Source organism: Bacillus rossius, chromosome 15 (assembly GCF_032445375.1).
Source record: "Bacillus rossius redtenbacheri isolate Brsri chromosome 15, Brsri_v3, whole genome shotgun sequence".
Classification (NCBI taxonomy): Eukaryota; Metazoa; Arthropoda; class Insecta; order Phasmatodea; family Bacillidae; genus Bacillus; species Bacillus rossius.
This window is the reverse complement of record NC_086342.1, coordinates 22,666,212-22,688,773: the sequence shown is the minus strand read 5'-3', so window position 1 is coordinate 22,688,773 and position 22,562 is coordinate 22,666,212. Positions and strand designations below refer to the sequence as shown.

Here is a 22,562-nt window from a genome sequence, read left to right as displayed (position 1 = left end):
CTTCGGCTACAGCCTAGGTTACATTTAACAACTTAAAAAAAAAAAAAAAAAAAACGTTATACCTCTTGAAGTATCATTTGTAAGCTAACATTGATAAAAACTACTACATTTGATTACTCTGTTGGCTAGTTGTAAACCAGTGAATTTTTTTTGTGCAGAAGACAAGATTAAGTGTTAAACTATGGATATTGTGAAATGGATTTTTTGTTTTATGTTTGTTCAGTTTGTAAATCGCTACTCAAATAACCTGCCTTGTCGGCATAAAAGCCAAAAGGAAAATTAAGTCAGTAATGAAATCATTTGGCTGTTTGTTTGACCCGAAAACTGTTACGTTCTCACAGGAACCCCGAAACTCCCCCGGCACGTGAAGCCAGCGTCTCTCCGCCATCTGCCGGCGTTACCTGCTGCGTCTGCTTCAGCTGCTGGGCGACGCTGGGGGGAAGCATCTGGAAGAGCAGCATGTCGCTCTTCCTCTTCTCCTTCTTCAGCTCCTTCGCCTTCTGCGCCAGGTTCACCGAGTACACCTGCGCCACGGAGGGCCCAAACAACATCGGGGAAGGATTCAGCGTACACAAAAGTCACTTGACCGGAATTTCGGTAAAACGTCTTTTCGATCTAATGTCATTTCGGTAAATAACTTTCGGTCTTCTGCATTCGGTCAACTGCCTTTTGAAAGATTTGAGGCATTTTCCCAATGAGAAGAGTTTTCGGGCTTTTGGTCTAATGGCTGACAGTCAAACAAACTTTTAGGATAAATGGCACTCGGAATAATGACTTTCGGTCTTGCCCGTCAGTGAACTGCCTGTTGCAAGAGTTGAAACAATTTTCCCAAACAGATAAATTTTCGGATTTTCCGCCAAATGACTCAAAAAATCACCTTTAGCATAAATGACATCCCGGAAAAAAAGACTTTTTTGGTTTACAGCCTATCGGTCAACTGCCCGTTCAAAGAGTTGAGACAGGTTCCCAGTGAGATCAGTTTTCGGGTTTTCGGTCAAATGGCGGACGGTTAAACGACTGTTGTACAAATGAATGTCGGCGAAATGACTGTCGTCTTGTTGCCTGTCAGTCAAACAATTTTAGGTCCATTGACTCGGTCCCAGGACATTTCGTGTCCATTTCAGTGCCGAAACAGCAGGTTCGATGAATCAGTGCACCAATAAAACGTTTTACCTTAAATGAAATAAAATGTTTAAAAAATACGCAGGGATTTCTGAGAATTTACGTATATCCTCGTCAATTTACGTTCGCTCGGGGTACTACATTTGAACATTAACTAACAACAATCACACAAATTCTTTAAAAATGATATAAATCTACAAAAAAAAATTTCCTTGCCGCATGCATGTTTACCATACTTAACACACAATCAAGAAGTCCGAAGTTGGAAGTCAGAATCCAGCGTAGTTACTACTAATATACAGTTATCCGAAAGTACGGATATTTGTCCGATTTTTTGAGGTGTGTACTTCACTGAAAATGATGTAAATTTACTGAACGTTTTAACACTGCCCCTGTGGCCGTGACTTGAATGCTTCTGCTGTGACTCTGTGAGTTGACAATAGGGCAATGGTGGAAATAAATGGGTTGAAAGGAAACGGGAGTATCCTAAAAATATCGGCAAAAAAACCCTGAACCGCTTATGGCAACGTCCGCCACGGTTACAACTGGTGAAGAAACCGGTCAAGACCCCCCCCCCCCCTTCCTCCTTTTCGGGAATCGGATGGGAGGTGAATGATCTGATCACTCGACCATCGCGGGCCTCGTTATGACTTTAGGTGAAGTGACCGTCCCTTCAGTACCCCAAAACATCGTTTTATTCAGAGCAAGTAGCGAGTGAAAGGTGGCGGCATCAGCCTCTAGAACCTATCCCCTGACCGCTTCAACCCCGAGCGCTCCATGAACATGGATCCAACTAGGTGTAAGCTAACTGCAGACGCATCTCAAATTTACAGGGAAAGTATTTTATCCGGCTTGTTCATAACCACGGTCGCGACATTGCTGATATTGTCTTACTACAATATGGTTTCACGGGCCCTGCCTACCTGGGAAAGCGGGCACGGCCTCCTCTAGACGGGGCACGGCCTGCTCGAGACGGGCCGTGAGCTCCGACTGACCTGGATGGTGGCGACGGCGTTCCTCATGAGGATGATGATGACGGGCGACACGACCAGCACCAGCACCAGGATGGCGACGCCGTACGCCTCGCGGTGGCTCGCCTCCACCAGGTTGTCGTTCACGTGGTCCCTGCGAACGAGCGTCTTCTCGTACTGGGTGTCGCACGTTACTGGCGTGTAAACATCTTAGCCCTAGGTGTGCGTCATGTGGTAGGAGTAGTTTCGTGGGAAACGGAACGGAAGTCAATGAACGGAAATGTGATACAAAGATATTGTACCACACATGTATTAAAATAAGCCCGTATATCGTCACTTTCGTAAACATTATTACGCATACCAAACGTACTAGTCTGCCAAACGAAACTTTATGACAGTGAAACTATTCTGGAATATATTTGATAAAATAAAATCATAGTTAATCAAGTTATAAATACGTTATAAAACTGGTAATAATTATAGTCTCCTTCCCAAATCCCTACTGCCCCAATAGCACAGTAGTAGAACGCATGGTTAAGAAGCTCAAAGGGTTATTTTTGACGTGGTTCAAACCTCGTGAGTGGGAAGTTTTGTTTTAACTTTTTTTAATCAACACATCACTGGATTATACTAATTTTGTTTTAATAAAATCTATATGACTATATTTTATTTCTTTATATTGTCTGTATCCTATTATTAAATGCATTGGTTGATTATTTCATTCTAGGCAGGCCAATATCCTGTAATTTACGTAAAATAAATAATGTTTATTATGAAACGAATGTCCATAAATTCGCAAAGGTATTAAAAATACTAATTTATAATAGTACTACTATTCTTTAATACTTAGTTTTAATTTATAGTCATCTCGCGTGTGCGGGAACTTTATATTATTCATGTTTATTTAAATTTAATACGATAGGAAGTATTTAAAAATATTCCCTTGTCAAAAATCAGACCCATAGCCGGGGTTTGGAATTTTTCAAGTATTATTATTATTATTATTATTTGTGCATTTAATGGAGCAGTTCTGTTTCGTGTTGCTATCTGCGGGTGATGGTGGGAATCAAAGTTAGGATTAAGGCAGCCAAGTATAGCTGCGGGTTGGGAAGGTACATTCTTGAAATGCGAATATTTATCATGCTCGGCATTGTTTTTTTCTAAAGCCGGGGTTTTTTAAAACTACGCAAGCAATGAAATAACGCAAGTAAAGCATATTACAAGTTTATTTGCAACACGAGAACACATGAATTTGCTCGTTACCGAAGTTAGATGTCACACATCTCTGGCGAGTGCTGAAAGACTATCTCACCTTTTTTTTAACCACTCGTGTTTCATACATCTGTGATCTCAGCATGACAGAAATGGTGGACGCGACAGTCTTTATAATTCTATCACGTCGCTGGCACAAAATTACTGAAACCGTTTTTGAAAAGGTGTCTTATTGCGATCTAATGAGCATTCAAATTATGTCGCGAAAAATACTTAACCCTTCTAATTAGTAACTAGAAAACTTCACGAACTAGTAAAAATTTCACATATGTGGGAAAGACTGTTCATTAAAAATATTTAAGATGGTAAAGGGGTTAGTTGACATCGCTGTATCATAACTTACATAATATTTAAATGTGATACAGTATACTAGCAGGTTTACTTGCCTTATTAGCTCCCTGATCGCGTCTTGAAGTTTGCGTAGTTCGTCAACGTAAGAAGCCATGTTGTCGAAATAATATATAGCGTCGTTGACGTCTGCTGATATATTCTTGTTTTCCAAGATGTAAGTCTTCCTGAGAAACGTAAAGTAAATGAAATATATTATTTTTATTTAATGTTAAAACACATAATCTTAATTTTACTGTAATAAAATTATTTAAATTAATTGTTTGATAAAACAACACTTGAAAACAATTTTAAGTGGTACCTAAGCTTCAAAACTAAATTACTTTTCACCAAGAATAATAAGACCCACTCCTGTTATTTCGTATAGACTAAATAACGTGTTATGTGCACGTGCAAGCATGCATAGTTCAAATTATTAAAATTGTCTGAGGGAAATTAACATTCTTCAAGGATGTCTAAAACATAATCAGGGAATACGTTTGTTAAAAAATTCTCAACTAAAGGTAAGGAAATATTACAAGAGTTCGCCTATAGCCCACAATGAAGGGAAGAATTTGTTTGCTGTGGGTCAGAGACAATGAGACCACATTCGTATTGTGGGAAACACGGAAGGCGATGGTTTGCATTTTTATGGACACCAAAATTCCCACACTATACTTAATCGTCTGGCCTCACTTCAGGCCACGTTTTACAATGGCCATGTGTATAAGGGCGCTGTCTCAAAAGTTAGCGGTCAGAGTAAAGTCTTTTCTCTGAAGGTCTCTGATGTGGGGAGAGGTGAGACGTGTCATTTAACTTGTCTCAAAAGTAGTACGAATGGTTTACGTAGCCTCGCGATACTGTTGTTCTGTCAACAAACATCATGTGACTGTCTGTAATAAGAAACAAACATCATGTGATGCTTTTCACATGACTGTTGGAAAGGGTAACACTGGTGCTATTTTTGAGAACCATCAAATTTTAGCCTAGTTTAAGGACACTGACTATACCCGACATGGTGTAATATGGTGGGAAATGGTGGGGCACGTTAAGAAATGGTGGGATCGGGTAGGACATCGTGGACTTGAACATGATGAAACATGGTGGGACATGGTGAGACATGGTAAAACATGGAGGGGACATCGTGGGACATGATGGGATATGATGGTTCATGAGATGTTCTTGTGCGAGAGACTGCACTGTTCATTTTCTGAGGAAGGTTCAAATAGTTTCTGCAGAAAAAAACGACTATCCTCCTCCTCGTGGTACCACTAGTAACACTAAGAGAGCTGCGTCAAAATTATTGGAGATAATTCCAGTAGAAGGTCTTTAAACAAGGGTAGGCCAAGAAACAGTCTGAGAGTCAGTTCGGCTCCAATACAAACGGCCTTCTTACAACCACCAAGAAGGTTTATTTTACTTTATTTTACGATATCTATCTGAGTATAGTGGCTCGAAAAGAGTGGCTCAATAAAGTTTCCTGTCATTGGATATCATGAATAATCTACTTGTTTGCACAAGAGATGGCGAAGTTGCCAACCACTGTGGCCACAATAAATCAGTGATACATAAAAGGTGTGGCATAAGAAAGGCAGGTTTACGAGCAGTGTTGCTCTTCCTAACAGCTCACTGAACTAACTACTGATTGCTTCAGAAAGAAAAGATGAGTTTTGGAAAGGAGAAATTCTAAACAGTAACCCTTTCATTCAGTCCAAACACTTGGGCTGGAGTTGAAAAAACCTTCAGACCAAGGTGCGGCTTTTGTAAACGTAATAGAACGTTACATGCACTAAAGGTATAATGTTAATACAAAGTATGCAGTTATTTTAGGACCCTCTTTTTCAAATAGACGGTACTTCAGTGTTCATGAATAAGGAGAGGAAAAAATTCGCATTTTCAATGACCTTTAGAATGGACTCCAAAATCCTCTGAAAAATCAAACAAAAATCACTTTTTAGATGGTTACTGAATTTTAAGATGTCTCAAATGAGTAACTGTGATATGATATTTCTTTGGTTAAGGGCTTATCACCGAGTAAACTGTGGCTCATACTATTCTTCCTCATCTTCGCCAGTTCATTCCCACCCATCCGAAACATTTTTCCACAGTATTTGAGTTCTAGCCTATAGGGAAATAATACCTAAAATGATGATCCAAAAACACCGTATCTTCATAGAAACTACACTGGATTCAAGCTTATAAGTTCTGGGTCCAGTTGCAAACAGGGAAAACGTACATTTTTATGGAAGAAGAATTTTTTTTTCTGTATGCTTGACCAGTTTTTTTAAGGTTTTGTTAAAAATCCAACATGATTCGCGTGAGTTCGTTTTCAAAGCAAAAACAACAACAACAACAACAACATCAACAACAAAAGTAATTAGGGGGAGCGACCGGCTCCAAAATCAATTCCCGTTTACGCTTAATAATTATGGTACCCCGTACTAATAATATGAAATGCTGTAATGGGAATTAATGTACATGGGGAAATTATTGTACACAGTAAGTGTGTCAGGGAGAGATTATGGTACACCCTCCAAACGACGCATACCTACTCTCTCCTCACCCAGTTTCGTCTGTAGCGATCGTCAGCTGTAGACGCCAATGTCTAATGACGTCACAACCGCCATTTTGATTCCAATGTTTGCTGCCAGGTAGAGAGCTAGTGTCGACTTCATCTTGGATGACGTCACATGTAGGTACTTCCAGAAAGCAAAAAAATTACGAATATCCTTTGACTGATTTGTAGACAGTATTGACGACCGCGTCAGCCTGACGCCGGCTCACCTCCTCTGTATGCTGCCGTAGTCCGACATGTGCTTGGTGAGGTTCTGGTACATCTTCTTGATGGACGGGACCAGGTTGAGCGAGCTGTTTAGCAGGTCGCTGCCCAGGGCCTCGTGCTTCACGTAGTTCACGTAGTTCTTGCCCTGCAGGAGTCCCCGTCCGAAGTAGTGGATGCCGTACACCATGGAGATGCCCACGTTCTCGATGCTGCGGAGCATGTTCTTGAAGGCCACCAGGTACCTACAACCAAGGTCACGTCACGTGTGGATACTGCCTTCATAAACTTCAGTGGGGGGATACGGCAGTTATCGTCGGCTTACTTCTAAAACCTCGTAATTCCATTTCAGTCAATTTTACAGGAGATCTTATGAGCTTTTGGAGCACGGTTTCTACTGACAAATACGAGGTTTTATAATTTGTGAATAGAAAAGAGACTAAGTAGAGTTGACTTATGAGGTTTTATCAGCATATGCACTATGAAAAAATGAAAAAAATACACCAAACACATCCGGAATATACAACTGGGTAGAAGTAAACCGACGTTATGTTCAGAGGGGGTATATGAATATTTTTTTTAACACGTGACTGTAGCTGGGGACGATAGAATTGTATTCCCTTGGAAAGGGTAACTTTCATACTTTTGGTGGTGGTAGTGTAGCTGGATATAAACTGGAAAGGTACACTTTCCGATTAATTAAAATGTTTCGGTTTTAATGCAAATATGCACTGGAAAGGCAAACCCTTGGAAAGGGTACCTTTCAGGATTTTCTGTACAATGACACAGATGAAAATAAACTGGAAAGGTAACCTTTCCGTTTGATAAGTTGTTTTTAAGTGATGACTTCACCCTATTACATTAGTCGGTTGAATAAATAAATATACACTTACACAATGACATACGACCAACAAAATCTTTTGTTGCATCAAGTAAATATTTGTTGCGTCATATGCAAACAAATATTTGTTTGTCTCAAACGAACCTTTTTTTTTCTTCTCCAGCCATGAAGTTCTTTGAGCTCACCTCCAGACACCACTGTTGTCCGTCTCTTTGATCTGCTTCGTCATGTGCTCCAGCAGAGCGCCGTTCACGTAAGTGTACCACGTGAGCACGTCTGTGATGGTGCTCCCTTCGTCGCTTATCTCGTGCCTGGAACATCAAACTTAGTTACATTTTAGCTCACGGTATAAGGCATTTGGTGGGACAAATTTCGTGAATGCGACTTACGGAACGAAAATGTGTAACCACGGTGCTGACATCTGTGGTGGATGGCGCGAATCAAAGTTCGCAAAGACAAAAGGGGAAACTTTATGGTACTGAATGTACGGTGAATTTTAACAGGTTGGGTAGTACTTTAATAATGTTCCTTGTCGGACATCAGGTCCAAAGCCGTGGTTTATTTTTTTTTCAAGCCTTTTACGTTTGTTTTTTTCGAAGCCGTTTCATTATTTAGTTAGAAATTCCGCTCTGCAAATCGAATGATAAGATAGTCGACGTAGCTGCTCCGGCAACGAATTCTAGCGGCGGATGTAGAAACTACGTGTGATACGCGTCCAGAAATGTAGTCGAAAACACAATTTGCGTAGATATTTACTTCGCTCGGCATTATTTTAAGAAGTCTTAAGTTAAATTTCATGTCCGAGTTTCGTATTATAGGTAAGAGTATTTGCAACACGAGAACACATGCATGTGCTTTTTTACCGAGATTAGATATTGCACATCAGGTTGTGATTGGGTCAAAAAATATTATTCGGAAACAGTACCAGAAAATAACGCTAATTTGGCTAAAGTGCAACAGTGCCATGCAGATAAAACCGAGTAACACCTAACGATATGTTGTTTCATAAAAAAATATGTGTAAGCTACAAAAAAGTCATATGAATGCTTCTTGAAAAAAATTGTTATTTTGTTGTTGTACAGTCTACGTTTTAATTTACCGTCAAAAGTTCCCTGTTCGCATCAAATTGTAGTACGTATATTTTAATATTCAACAATTATATATACATATTTTGCTTATGTAATTTTCTTTGTTTGAAAAAGCTAATGTTTTTAACTCATCCTTCGAAAAAAAAATAGTTTGAAATTGTGAGTGATGAAAAAAGTTATTGATAGACTTCGAAATACAAACGCGTGTACTTAAACAGGGGTTAGTTCATTATTTACGATAGGAGGCAAATGCTGATTAACTGAGCGTTTAATTTGTAAGCACGACGTTAACAGTTTTCCTTCTAGACTGTCGAACCAACCGTACTTGAAGTTGAATAATACAGGCTGCGAAAACTTCTCAAATACAAGGAGCTTATTTCGAGCTGCCTTTGGGAACTCCTTTTTAACAAACGTGAAATAACTAGAACTGAAGAAAAGAGGATAAAGATCTTGAAGAACACTCTAAAAGCTTTTCGAAACACGGGAAACTTAAATAATTAATTTGCGTCTTACTCCTAGCAGTAAAGAAAGGGATATTGTAATTATTATTTTCAAAAAAATTGGCTCCACTGGACTCTTCTTGAGGTGCTTAGAAAAAGTCGAAAAAAAAATTATTATAATGTACAGAGAGTCAGTTATTATCGAATGTCCATACAAACAAATTAATATAGAGAACGGAATAATAAAAGAGGAGAAAAAATAACATTATTTATGTTAATGTTATTTTAGCGCAAGGACTCAATTATACGTGTGGTGTTTATGTGAGTTTTAAACAGATATTTAATTTTTGACCTGTCACATTTTCCATTCGATATAAATGTGGGGAGGGGTAGAGAAAATTTATTATCTTTTCCTTGTAACCAAAAAAAGGTAATTTTTAAATTTCTGTTACTACACGTTACCGCTTTTTAACCGCGAAGTTAATGACATTGGCCGTGTTCGCCGTCGGCTCTGATCGTTCGGATGGATTGCGGGAGATGTTTTTAGCATTTTGCTGCCGTCATACTTCACCGTTTTCCCATTACCGTTCTGCCAGAGCCACCTGCCTCGCCTTTCTTTGTTCGCGAGCAGCGTGCTACGCCCTCTGGCTGTCGCTGCTGGGACGCTAATCCCACCGGGGAATAACACCGGAGCGCCTCGTGTTCTTCGATAACACGAATTGGCAGCACCTCTTTCCTAGCACATCACGCCCTTCTTCCAACTCTTAGGCCGCGGTCTTCAAAATTTTTTAATTTTTATTTTGGATCAATAACGAATTAATGTTCGCAGGCTTTCACGGCCATTGTCTGAAGTAGCTTGGCTTCTGGGTTGTAGCCGTGTCCTTGGCAAATAATTCACCGACGTTTCGGTCGACATTGCAGTCGCCATCATCAGGGAGCAGTTACCTACTGCATTGCAATTTAAAACTCAAATTTAGTTATAAATTTTGCTTTATTGTTTTTTAAACAAATATTTCATGTTTATTTTTCTTACTATTGCATTTTTAAGGCAGTTGGCAATGTGGATATGCCTGCCAAAAATAAATACTTCATCTGTCTTATAAGTGTAATTCCTTTTTTTCTTGTAGTGATACATATGTATAATACAATATGTATTATTTTTTTTACAAGCTGTATAGCTGCAGTCTTCAAACTTCTATGCATACAACCTCATTAATAGAGACCGTAAAAATTCGCGGGTTCCTTGACTTCCAGTATAGACTCCAATTTCCTCTACACACTCGGGCAAATGCCAACTGTTCATTGGCTGCTGACTTGTGAGTCGTCTCGACTGGGTGGTCTGTGATTCGACACTTCTATGAGTGAATATGTCTAATTGGCCCTCATTCCTCCAGATTAACGGTGAACCAATGACAGAAGCAGCACTAAAGTATAATTATTTGAATTTTAGCACAACACGAAATGAACCCGCGAATTTTTCAGGTCTCTACTCATTAGGGGGTTTAGGAGCGCAGCCCCTGACGAGCGAAAGTGAGTCGGGAATCAGGAAGATGATTGCGAGTCCCAACACGTATCCATTGCTTCTTCCTGGGAATGGTTGGGGAACGGGGTGCACAAACAGACATACATTTGCAGCTCATTCGAATGCGAACCAGTTGGCGGTTCTGCGTGTTTGCTCGAGCGATCGACGCGCACCTAACGGCACCCGAACACGGGCCGAACATCTGCCGGGAACATGCCAGTTAATATTTGAAACGTCAATAGTGATTAGAAGAACTTTCGAACAAGCCATACCTCCAATAGTTTCAAGTTACTTTTAAACCGTTCCCCGAATAGCTTTCCGGTATCAACTGAACATAATTTATAGGCATAATATAACAAACACTAATAAATAAGTACTAATTTTTGTTTAATTATATTTTTAATTATTCAATTATATAATTTATACCTTTTTGTTTATACATTATATTGAATTTTAATAAATTGCTCTTTTTAACCTTCATCATTTATAAAACTAATGTAAGGTTGCTCAGGTTATATTCTATATATTTATTTCTCATTTATAAATGTTTACATTTGTCAAAATACCGCATGTAATTTGAAGTGACTAGATCCACTCACATACAAGCTTGCTTTCGTGAGTGCTAAATTTCCTGGTTAATTGAGTGAATATTGTTAAAGTGTAAAAAAAAGGAAGGAAATTAATTATTATTATTAAAATAGTAAAATTGTTGAATAATTCAAATTTCACAGCTGTACTACGCACGACGAGAAGACTGCGTGCCAGTCCACAGGCGACACCGCGCTGGGAAAACTTTTCACAGGCGAGAGAGCCAAACGCCCGAACGTGATCTTCGGTTTTTTTTTTTTGGTTCATTGTAAATAAATATGGCGGTGTTTATAAAAAGGATACTAATGGTCAATTAGGTTAGGATAGCTACATTATAAACACTTTAAAACATTGTGGACGGTTGATTTGGTTAGGATAGCTACGTTCAAGATACGGAAAAAAACATGAACTTCGGGGAACTTCGGGTTTTGGCTCTCTCGTCTGTGAAAATAAGGCATCCCCACCGCGCTTGAAGCACCAGCGAGCCTCGCGCCTATCTCTCCGCCTCACTCCTTACCTGGCGGGGGCCTTAGACACGGGCCGATCGCAATCACGTGCATGATAATGAACGAGTGGTTTAACGTGTCGTTAAAATCGAGGTCACAAAGAAGATGTGCGAGCGGTGGAAATTGCGTGACGCGAGGAGCGAGGAAAAGTTTAAAATAATGGTACCGTTGGGGGGGGGGGGGGGAAGATACACCCAGAGAAAACACCTAGGCTCACGGTAAGGTCCGCGTCTTTTTCTCAATCGCAAAAAAAAAAAAAAATAAAAAAAAAATATATAACACACTAGGACTCTAACGCGGTTCGCCTTGGTCAGAGGGCAAGGGATGGTCATGTCAGCATGGTTACGTGCTTAATGCGTGAAGCAGCTGTTTTTTTTTTTTACTTCAGCTAATTGTTGCGTCATGTTGGTTAAATCCCAAAAAAAAAAAAAAAAAAAAAAAAATTGGCTGAAGTGTAGTATTTGCAGTGTGGAAACAGTTTTGAATGCTTTTTCTTTTTGACGTGTCAACGTCTAATAAATCGATGAACGCCGGCTGCACGCACGATAAAGTGTCCCGTTACGCACATTGTCCCATTACGCTGTGTCCCGTTACGCTGTCGGCGAGTGCAGTAATAATAGGTCATGTTACAATTGACTAAACAATTATGGTGATCTATATAATTGATTATAGATATTTGATTACAGTTTATTTATATGAAAACTTGTTCATAATTACATTTAAACTTTATAGCTATACGCCAGTTTTTAAAATTAATTACAAGCCATCTACACGTGAACTGTTTCGTCGACTGTTTATAAAGTGAAGTGAAAAGTTAATGTGGTTTTCATTGCTTATTACAACAACAATTTCGGTAATAAAGGTTAATTATTCTTACTTTTTAAAAATCTGATTACTAGTAGGTATAATTTCAAGTATTTATTCTTTTATTATTAAAATAAAAATGATTCAATAAAAGTATGCAATCATTTCATCAATGTTTTGTTATGACGTCACGTTAAACTATCGTCCGTAAACCGACTTTACAGACAACCAAATTTTTAATTAAAGCGAGTGTTTTTAACGGCGGAGATTTGATTCATGCGTACTAACTATCATCAGACGTGTTCGGTCGAGCACCATGTCCACAGTGTTTTGGGCGCATACAACATGGAGAGGGCGGGGTTAAAAAGTGACGTCACCCATGTCGCAGCATGACGTCACCTGGCAAGTCCTAACTCCGGGGTTCGAAGGCGAGAAAAATTAGAGTTGATTCGCCGACCGTCCAAAGAAAACTCCACCCCACCCGCCCCCCCCCCCCCCAAAAAAAAAAAGAAACGATACTTCGTAGTTCCGGAAATTCGGATCTTGGGTGGAAATCACAAACGGATTTCCGTCGTGAAAAGGGCTAACACGCACGTGTTATTGCTGTCGCTTGAACAAGTATTATTTTTTTAAAGTTTTTTTATTCGTCAGCATTCAATATGTTTCATTGTGAGTTCGTGTACAAAAATTAGTGCACAGCAATGTTTATCAGTAGATTTACGAAGATATCAGCAAACTTACAACGATCATCTATTTTTCTTCGGAAATTTAACGTGAATTTTTTTTTTTTTTTTACAGTGTGTATACCAGCTGCTGCTTTGAAGGTCAAACCACTCTGGAACTGCGTGCTTCTCTGGAATTGTGCCGGATTGGGATAAAAAAAAAAGAACGAAAGGCTGCAGTTCGTTAAGCTTCCGTAACCGCCGTTTACACCAGATGCGAGTTCATCGTATTTGCTCTCGTGGCACGCAGCCAGCGTCCATGCGATATATATAATCACCATTCTAGTCCTTTCACCCGTTCACTGCAACCTTTCATCCATTCAATTCAACCTTTCATCCGTTCATTGCACAGAAAAAAAAATTCTGAATTTTTACAAAAGATTTATTTTCAAACCAGTGGCCAAGAAATAGTTTGTTGATACTGCGAAAAAGATATTGTAACATTGCAAGACACATGGATGTTATTATTTTTGAGTATATGAAATAAGTTTTTCGAGATAATACATCTTATGATAATTGGCGCCATAATTTTCTATTTTAATTGATGTTTCATTCAACCATAAATTTTCAACAATGGAAAATATAATCGAATATTTAACAGTATTGGACATTATTTATTTTTATCATGCGTATTAATATGGGCAGTTAATTCGGGGAAGCTATTCAGGGAACCGTTTACAAAAAGCTTTTTTAACTATTGGAGGTACTAGGACAACACAGATCATAAATGCGCGGATACCTCCACGAGTTAAGTCATTTGCAAACCGTTCCCTGAATAGCTTTTCAGCAAGGTGAAACAAAATAAAAACAAATGGTGAAATTCGATTAATTTTCCCAAAATGAAATTAAGCATTTTAACTAATAACTTAGATTTCAAATGAATGTGAGACAGTTAATACTTTATCCAACTATTCATACAAGTCAACAATTAAATGACAAATTATTCTGTTTACATTTGATAGAGGATAAGTTGTAGTACTTATATTATCTATAAAAAATGATCATTATGAAATACATAGGCAAAAAATTAACAATATCCTTAAAATATACATATCTACGACTATCTAAAATTTCATAAACTACAATAACCAACAAAAAAAAGGGGGGGGGGGGGGTTTGTCTGTAAAGTTTTTGTAAAGTTGGTTTACGGACGATAATTTTACGTGATAACGTCAGAAGAAAACATTGATGAAAAATTGCATACTTTTTAATTTTCAAATATTATTTACAGTTTTTGCAAATTTAATTTAAATAATTTGTTTAAATATAATCACGAACAATTAGTTATAGAAATAAACTAAAATCAAATAAATGACAATAAATTGTTAATTTGAAATGACAAAATTGGACAAATAAATAAAATTTTTTAAATTGCTGCATTTAAAAAACTCGCCTTAACCTGTTTGATATTATAGAAGATTTTCTCGCACGGTGGTTGGCTGGTTCAACTTGTCATTTTAGACACATTGTTATGACATGTGTGAGGTTAAACATTAATTTTTAATCTTACATTAATAGCTACGCACGATCATTTTTTTTATTTAATACTAAATAAAAGCAGTTGACTTTTTATACGATCGCTTATATGAGATAATAACTTTTTAGTCAAAATTGTTACGTAACCTATTATTACTGCATTCGTCGACCGATGCCTTGTTTTTTTAATAATCAAAGAACAAATATATGAGATTATATCGCTAATAAAATTCTTAAAATGCAAGAATTAATTACCTGTTTTGCAGAAATTGTTGTTGTAATAAACAATGGAAAGCACATTAACTTTTCACTTCACTTTATAAACAGTTGACAAAACAGTTCACGTGAAGGTTGTGTGCTGCCGCTGTCTCTCTTCTACTCGGACGCATCGGCCGATGGAGTGGAAGAGAGATAGATGCGTCACAAGCCGATCGTGCCTCTATATCGCTTGTTCCGCGCTCTCGCTTGCACGCTCGGCTCAGGCGGAACGTGACAATGAGTCATGCTTTTTCGTGCGTGCAGCCGGCGTTCATCGATTTATAAGACGTTATCACGTCAATAAACCAGAAAACCATAAACCATGGGCAATGAAGAGCGTATCCAAGTCAAAAATTAAAAAAAAAAAATGTGGGGGAGGACGTTTTTTTAGGAACTCAACATCTTTCATGGGAGAGGAGGGTCAATGGGGCCGTAAAATAATAGAAAATAACCAAAGAAAGAACATCAATCATTAATAAATTAAAAAACATAATTGTGAATAATACACCCAACATCACAAAAATTGCACCTATTAAAAATAAAATATTATTCAAATTTTGAAAAGTGATTAAATCAAATAAGAAATAAATAAATGTAATGCATTTTTGTTTGTAAGTGTTTAAAAAAGGGGTGGGTTCTGGACTTCTCGCCAGCCACCGCACAACAGGGAGGCCAACCTCTTCCAGATAATGCCTTGCAGTTAATGCGGCGTAGGAAACAGCTTTAAAGGGCGGTGTGGGAAAGAGCCTTGTCGCGCATTAAGCAGGCCGTCTGGTCGGGGTGTATGTGTTAATGACGATAAGCGCGACGCTCGCTGGTGCTTCTAGCGCGGTATAGCCTCTAAGCGCAAGGCTTTGAACTGGCGCGGAGTCTTCTCGTCCTCAATAGGATAACAACTGTGAAATTTGAGCCGTAACCGTAATATTATAAGACGGAGAAATGAAGATAAAGGTTTAATTCAAGGCTCTTAAGGGCTTTCAAGAATCTGCACCTGTTGTATTACTCTGAAAAACACGCGTTTATAGCCATTTTAACTCTTATGAAAATACAGTTTAAAAAACTTAATCCGAAAAGAAAAGTACTTTTCGGCCCTCAAAGCATTAAACGCTTTTCGTAAGCAGGCCCCACTCAGATGTATCTTGACTAGTTTGAAATCGCCCTGTTTTTTTTCCCTGGAGCTCTACGCACCGTGTGTGTGTGTGTGGTTGTTTTTGTATAGGTGTGTGTGTGTGTGTGTGTGTGTGCGCGCGCGCCCTGGCAGACGGCTCTCTTGATGCGAACCCATCGTCGACAGAAACACCGCACGTAAGAAGCCAGGCTGTTGTAGGATCTCTCTGTGGTTTAATAATGTTCGCAGGCTTTCACGGCCATTGTCTGAAGTAGCTTGGCTTACAGGGTTGTAGCCGCGTCCTAGGCGAATAATTCACCGACTTTTCGGTCGACATTGCAGTCGCCATCATCGGGGAGCAGTTAACCTACTCTATACTTCTCCCTGATGATGGCGACTGCAATATCGACCGAAACGTCAGTGAATTATTCCCCTAAGGACACGACTACAACCCAGAAGCCAAGCTACTTATCTGTGGTTTGTCGGCGAGCCGTTGGCGGACCTGGTTCGCGAGCGCCGACAGTTCGGGGGAGCGCGCGCACAAGCTCGGTCTGGCCGTCGATGGACATGCACTAACCGTCTCCATGTTCCACTGTCTCCATGTTCCACCGTCTCCATGTTCCACCGTCTCCATGTTCCACCGTCTCCATTTGCCACCATCTCCATGTTCCACCGTCTCTATGTTCCACCGTCTCCATGTGCCACCATCTCCATGTGCCACCGTCTCCATGTTCCACCGTCTCCATGTGCCACCGTCTCCATGTGCCACCATCTCCATGTTGCACCGTCTCCATGTGCCACCGTCTCCATGTGCCACCATCTCCATGTTCCACCGTCTCCATGTTCCACCGTCTCCTTCGGCACACTCTCCTTCGCGCACCTTCGCCTCACCCGAGGAGAGCGCATTCTTCCACTGGTCGAGACTCCAACTAACGGGCGAACTACAACCGTTCCCTTGCGATGCCGTGCCGTAGCAGCGTCTTTCCTTCCTCGCGACCTTCTTCCAGCCGTCGCAGCTCACTCAGCGCTGCGCAAAGACGTCGAGACGATAAAGGCGATCGTCTCTTTCGGCAGTGCAGCGTCCTCGTCCTTATCCACGCCTCCGCATGAAGCCACTCTCTTCTTCTCTCATGAAACGTTTGTGTTATACGTATTTCACTCGGAAGGGGGGGGGGGGGGGAGGGGAACTTCGTATCGAAGCTCATTTTTCGCAGACGTGTGATTTTTGTGATGCCGAGTATAGTTAAGTGTTTGAAATTTTTTTGAATTGGAAACTTCTGTAGCCACGTTTAACGATTTTTTTTTTGGTAGGGGCAACTAACTCATGGGTTCGCGTCACCGACATGCTGCAGTAGCAGAAAGGGAAGTTAAATTGAGCACGTTGGGCGATTTTCTTTTGTTTGTTTATTTACTTGGTGAATGTTGATTATTGGTGGATTTAAGTTCATATTTCTTCTAATTTTAAAGTTATTATTGGTAGGGGCAAAACAAAGCCTTTACGTTTTCACTTCTGTCGACAATTTCCCATGACTGCCTTGTTATTTCTTTCTTCGTCAAGTCCGGTCTTGTGATTAAATTGTTGAAATTGACGAACCAAAATAATACTCATCGAAAGAATAAAGGTTATAATTAGGGATAGGAAAAATTCGCGGGTTCAATGACCTGCAGGATGAACTCCATAGTTCTACGTACACTCGGTCAAATGCCACCCACCCATTGGCTGCCGTCTTGTGAGACGTCCCAACGTAGCAGCCTGTGATTCGATAAAGCTTTGGTCGGGCGTTTCTAATTGGCCCAGAGTCATCCAGGTGAGTTGTGAGCCAATAGCAGAGGCAGCACTGAGGTGTAACGATTTGGATTTTAGCCTGTCGCGAAATGAACCCGCGATTTTTTCCTATCCCTAATACAAGACATGAAGGATGTAACACCGCCTAATAGTGATCCCGCGTGGTGCGAACTGATGAGGCGATGATGATGCGCTGCGTCACGACCCACGCAGTAGACGCGAACACTTCATTAGCGCCGCTCGGGCGCGCCGCTGGGGCGATGGCGCGTGAAACGTGGCTTGTCGGCGGGCGTGATTGCACCTCGGCGCTGCGTCCGGGGGGTTGGGGGGACAGCCCCTTCCAGCGGCTACCGCAACACTCGGGGCCGTGGGCGGAACAGTCCAGGCGTCTCGCCGATCATTAGTAGAGTCCCGGAAATTTCGCAGATTCCTCTGGCCTCAGGATAGAATTCAAAGTTATAGGTGTGCTCGACCCATGTTTCCTTTCCCATTGGTTGATTTCTTAGCGAGAACATTTTTATCCTTGTTATTTGGCACTACCTGATTCGCTTACTTCTCTCCTAGCTGGACGTCGTTGGCTCACGGTCGTAGAGGGGAGTGTCCAGATAACTGCGGTCCAATCATGAACACAGTGCGACAGTGTGGAGGTTTGCATTTTAGCTTGCGACTAAATGAATGCGCGAAAATTCCGTGGCTCTAATCATTAGGGACCGGAAAAATTCGCGGGTTCAATGACCTGTAGGATGAACTCCATAGTTCTACGTACACTCGGTCAAATGCCACCCACTCATTGGCTGCTGTCTTGTGAGACGTTTCAGCGCAGCAGCCTGTGATTCGATACAGCTTTGGTTGGGTGTTTTCTAATTGGTCCAGAGTCATCCAGGTGAGTTGTGAGCCAATAGCAGAGGCAGCGTTAAGGTATAACGATTTGTATTTTACACTATCGCGAAATAAATTTTTCCGGTCTCTACCGATCATTGACACGGCCGTTGTCCTTCATCACACTCCTCGTGTAACCGCGGTGCTGCCATCTGTGAAAGATGGCGCGAGCCACAGCTCACAAAGTTAAAACGGAAACTTTATATCATTAACAAGATGGCCGGTATTCTAATAAAAAAAATTCCTGGTCGAAAAATCAGGTCCAGAGCCCGGGGCTCAGCAATTTTTTTTTGTTCCAAGCCATTTCGCTTTTATCGGAGCCGTTTTCATTTTATAGTTAAACATTTCGGTACACTAACAGAATGATGCGATGGTTTACGTAGCTGCCCCGGCAGCGAATTCTAGCGGCGGGTGCGGAAACTACGCGTGATTCGCGTCAAGAAATTAAGTCGAAAGCGTATTGTGTAATGTGTATTTATCACTCTCGGCATTATTTATAAGAATTTTACGTTAAATTTTGTGTCCAGAGTTTCGTATTTCAAGTGTATACATTTGCAATATATGATGGATTCTAAAATAATTCGGATTTTCAACGGAATCTGCCAATGAGAACTCGCCTAGCGAAAACGGAAATGGCGTCCGTTTCCGCCAGGCAAATATTTAAAATGTCGTATAACACATGGGCGATTAAAGAGGTTATAAATGTGCAATAACTGAAATAATGTTAATGCAAATGCCGTATGTAAAATAATATTACATAAAAAAAGCAGATGATGTGTCTATAACTTTTAAAATCACTAAAATTAAATTGTATGATGTAACTAGTGTTAATGAAAGTAAAATTTATAGATGGCATGAGGTAAAAAAAAATGTACTAAATCACCAGTCTAAAATGCCATATCACACTGTGATGCATAATTTAAATTTTTTTTAATGAGATTAAAATTGAAAAGTTTGAGATAGTTCAGACCAAAAATAAACTTTGATAGTTTGACATGATTTAAAAATTACTTAAGGGTTGTTTGTCCTACATTATTTTATGGAGAAAATTGGAAACCATTTTTTTTACAGTATTAATCCTCAAATTCTGTTCTGAAATAAAGACGGAGAAAAAATATTAACATTGTGACTGGGCTTTTTACCTTGCCGCGTACCGCAAAGTGTGTGTTCATTAACAGTATTAATTTTTCGAAAATTTAACAGAAATATTAATGTAAAAATAACAGATATTTGTAATTTTTTACATTCACGTGAAAACAACTGTATCACTACAAAATAGTGTTCGCAGTAATACTGGGTTCGTATTTTGACATGTACATTCATGCTTTGTGCTGTCCCAATACCTCCAATAGTTAAATAGTTAAAAGTTATTTTCAGACGGTTCCCTGAACAACTTACCAGTATTAACTGCGTAAATAATACGCATGATACAACAAAAAGTAGTAAAATTGTTGGATGTTCGATTATCTTTTTCATGGTTTAAAAAAAATTATGCTTGAACAAAACATCAATTAAAACGTAAAATAATGCGCCAATTTTCGTAACAAATACTCAGTATAATCTCGAAGAACGTATTTCATGTATATTATCTTTGAAAGATTTGTTCAATGGGGAGTGCATGAAGATGTAAGCTTTTGGACATACGCCATTGCTAAGCACACGTATGTCTGTCGCCATAGGCGTGCGCAGGACTTCAGTATTGGTGGTGCCAGATTACACAACAGCCCTGTCATTCACGGACCCGAGCCTAAAGCGGGGGGTCCGGGGGTCCTCCCCCGGAAAAATTTGGATTTGAAAGAGCAAAATGGTGCTATTTAAGGTGTTTCCGAACAAAAACATTAAATGCACAGATGTAAAAATTTTAACATTTTTTTATGAGGAACTATGGCTTTGAACGTTATAATCACCAGGAAAACTACTAAACTATTCATAGTTTTAAGCTTTGTTGAGGCATAAAGTAAACTGCACAAATTGTTTGCACGGAATTCATGCTGGTGGTTTTGAAAAACCGTTCTTACATGTTTTCTGAAGACGCCAAATAAATGCTAGAAAAAACATTCTAAAATGTTAAGTTTTAAAATCAACAAATCAAGGGAGTTTTTGTAACATATCTTAAACATGTAAAATATTAAAATAATAAAAATACAAAAATAAGAGTGGGCAAAAGTTTTAACTTTTGGAATACAACAAAAATGTTTTGTAGGCGACTGCATATAAGTCATCAAGTAAGCCTATCCTTTTAACTAACTAAACTCTCTTTTTTAAAATAAATCCTGGCGGACGGCGGCTATTATTCCGTGCGCCTGCCGAGTGGAGTGAACAGTGGACACCGAGCGCGCATTCCATGTCATTCGAGGATAACTATGACAGAGGTGCCCACCCCCCCCAAACACTATGACTCACCCCCCCCCCCCCTAACCTAATGATGCCCCCCCCCCGAAATTTTTTATGCTTTTTTCTCAATGATTTACTCAATTATTTTATAATATTATACTTTTTAGTATTATATTTTATCACATTTTGCATTAATTAAAACTGATTTTCTAATAATAATTTTGATCATATCAGGTAATATTTCCATCCTGAACCGACATATGCCAAACTGCTTTTGTTGAGGAAAGTGCGGGGTTGCCAATTTGATTTACAAGATCCCTTTCAATTATCAAAGCACCATAAACGTATTTTCACATTAGAAGCTATAATTATACAAATAATATATACATTTTTCTCGTTTTTTAACCAACCCCCCCCCCCCCTGAAATTTTAATGACGCAGTCTGCGTCGTTACCCCCCCCTTGTGGGCACCCCTGACTATGAGAAGTATTTACATTTCAGAAGTTTCGTAGCCGCGGCCCGCGTGTACAACACAAGTAATTGCACCTGGCTTGTTTCCGTGTGCATAGTTGGTTAGATTGATAAATGATATACTGATAGTGTTATGAGCACATATCTGTAACTCGACACGATTGGAAAACATTTTTTTGTGGAAATAATACGGATTTTTGTAAGTATGTATTATTTCTGCTTGTAAAAAACAAAATACCGTTAACCCTAATGGTGGTGCCAAGGCACCTGTGGCACCTACCGTGCGCACGCCTATGTAAACTGTCGCACTTGTGTTTTCGTACCATGTGCGTCTCTGCCTGAGGACGGGAGCAGAAGCAGTTCCCGAAACGTCGCTTGTTTCTGTTTTGGAAAACTATTGTGTTTGTTTCGTCTTTTCGTTTTGTTGCGTTTTTGTCTCGTTTCAACTGTTGTGCTAAATTTTTTTGGGGTTCAATTCATCATTTGTGGTTTTTTTTCGTTCTCTTAGTCCATTATTCTTTGTTTTTCTTTGTTTGTTGACCATATTCCTGTTATGGAATATTATGTGGTGTTTATATCCTGTTGACAACAGCAATTTTTGCTTAATTTGTGTTTTCTGTCTTTTGGTTTTTTTTTTTTTTAGTTTTCTTCTACAGACATAGCCTACATGTGCTTAGCAATGGTGTATGTCCAAAAGCTTACATCAAGTATTTCATGTATACAAAAATAAACATAGTCATATGTTGTGCATAGTTATAATATTTATCATATAATATTACTATTTCTCTGCAACTGGTTTCCGAAGGAATTTTTTTTGGAAAAGTTCAGAAAAAAAAAAATAGTTTTATTTTTCCGTGTGGAACGGAACTTCGCCGCAGGCAATGGCGTATTCCTTCGACCTCAATATCACTGGATTGTGTCGTCACGTATTTCGCTGTCCCGGGGCGACACCTCAAAGCCCAATCAAGTTTCGCGGAAGACGCCGTGGGTGGGGGTTGTTTTGTCGGGCACGTCCAGGGATTTACGTACTCCCACCACTTCCTTACCCTTCTCCCTCAACCGCCTCCCATCCCCCCCCCTCCCCCCCCGTGATGAACGACCAAACGTCCACCCCCTAGCGAGCTACGTGCCGCGACCATTCAATATCATCCTGGCCAGTCTTTCCCGCCGAGCTGCCTGCAATCTCTATGGCCGCTATCTCGGGCGCAGAAGCGTCTAACCGCCGGGTCCTCCGCGACTCCTCAAGCCTACAAAAAAAAATTGGTTGT

General features: G+C 39.8%; 1 protein-coding gene across 1 annotated transcript in view; it reads right to left on the bottom strand.

The window, feature by feature from the left end:
* LOC134539652 (uncharacterized) overlaps positions 1 to 22,562 on the bottom strand; it is an 87,671-nt gene that overhangs the window by 23,904 nt on the left and 41,205 nt on the right. The window contains exons 5-9 of the mRNA XM_063381839.1: positions 7,498 to 7,623; positions 6,477 to 6,716; positions 3,752 to 3,880; positions 2,118 to 2,247; positions 402 to 524 (exon numbers count right to left, since the gene is read on the bottom strand). Of these exons, the coding sequence (XP_063237909.1) occupies positions 402 to 524; positions 2,118 to 2,247; positions 3,752 to 3,880; positions 6,477 to 6,716; positions 7,498 to 7,623 (748 nt within the window). The remainder of the gene's footprint in view (positions 1 to 401; positions 525 to 2,117; positions 2,248 to 3,751; positions 3,881 to 6,476; positions 6,717 to 7,497; positions 7,624 to 22,562) is intronic.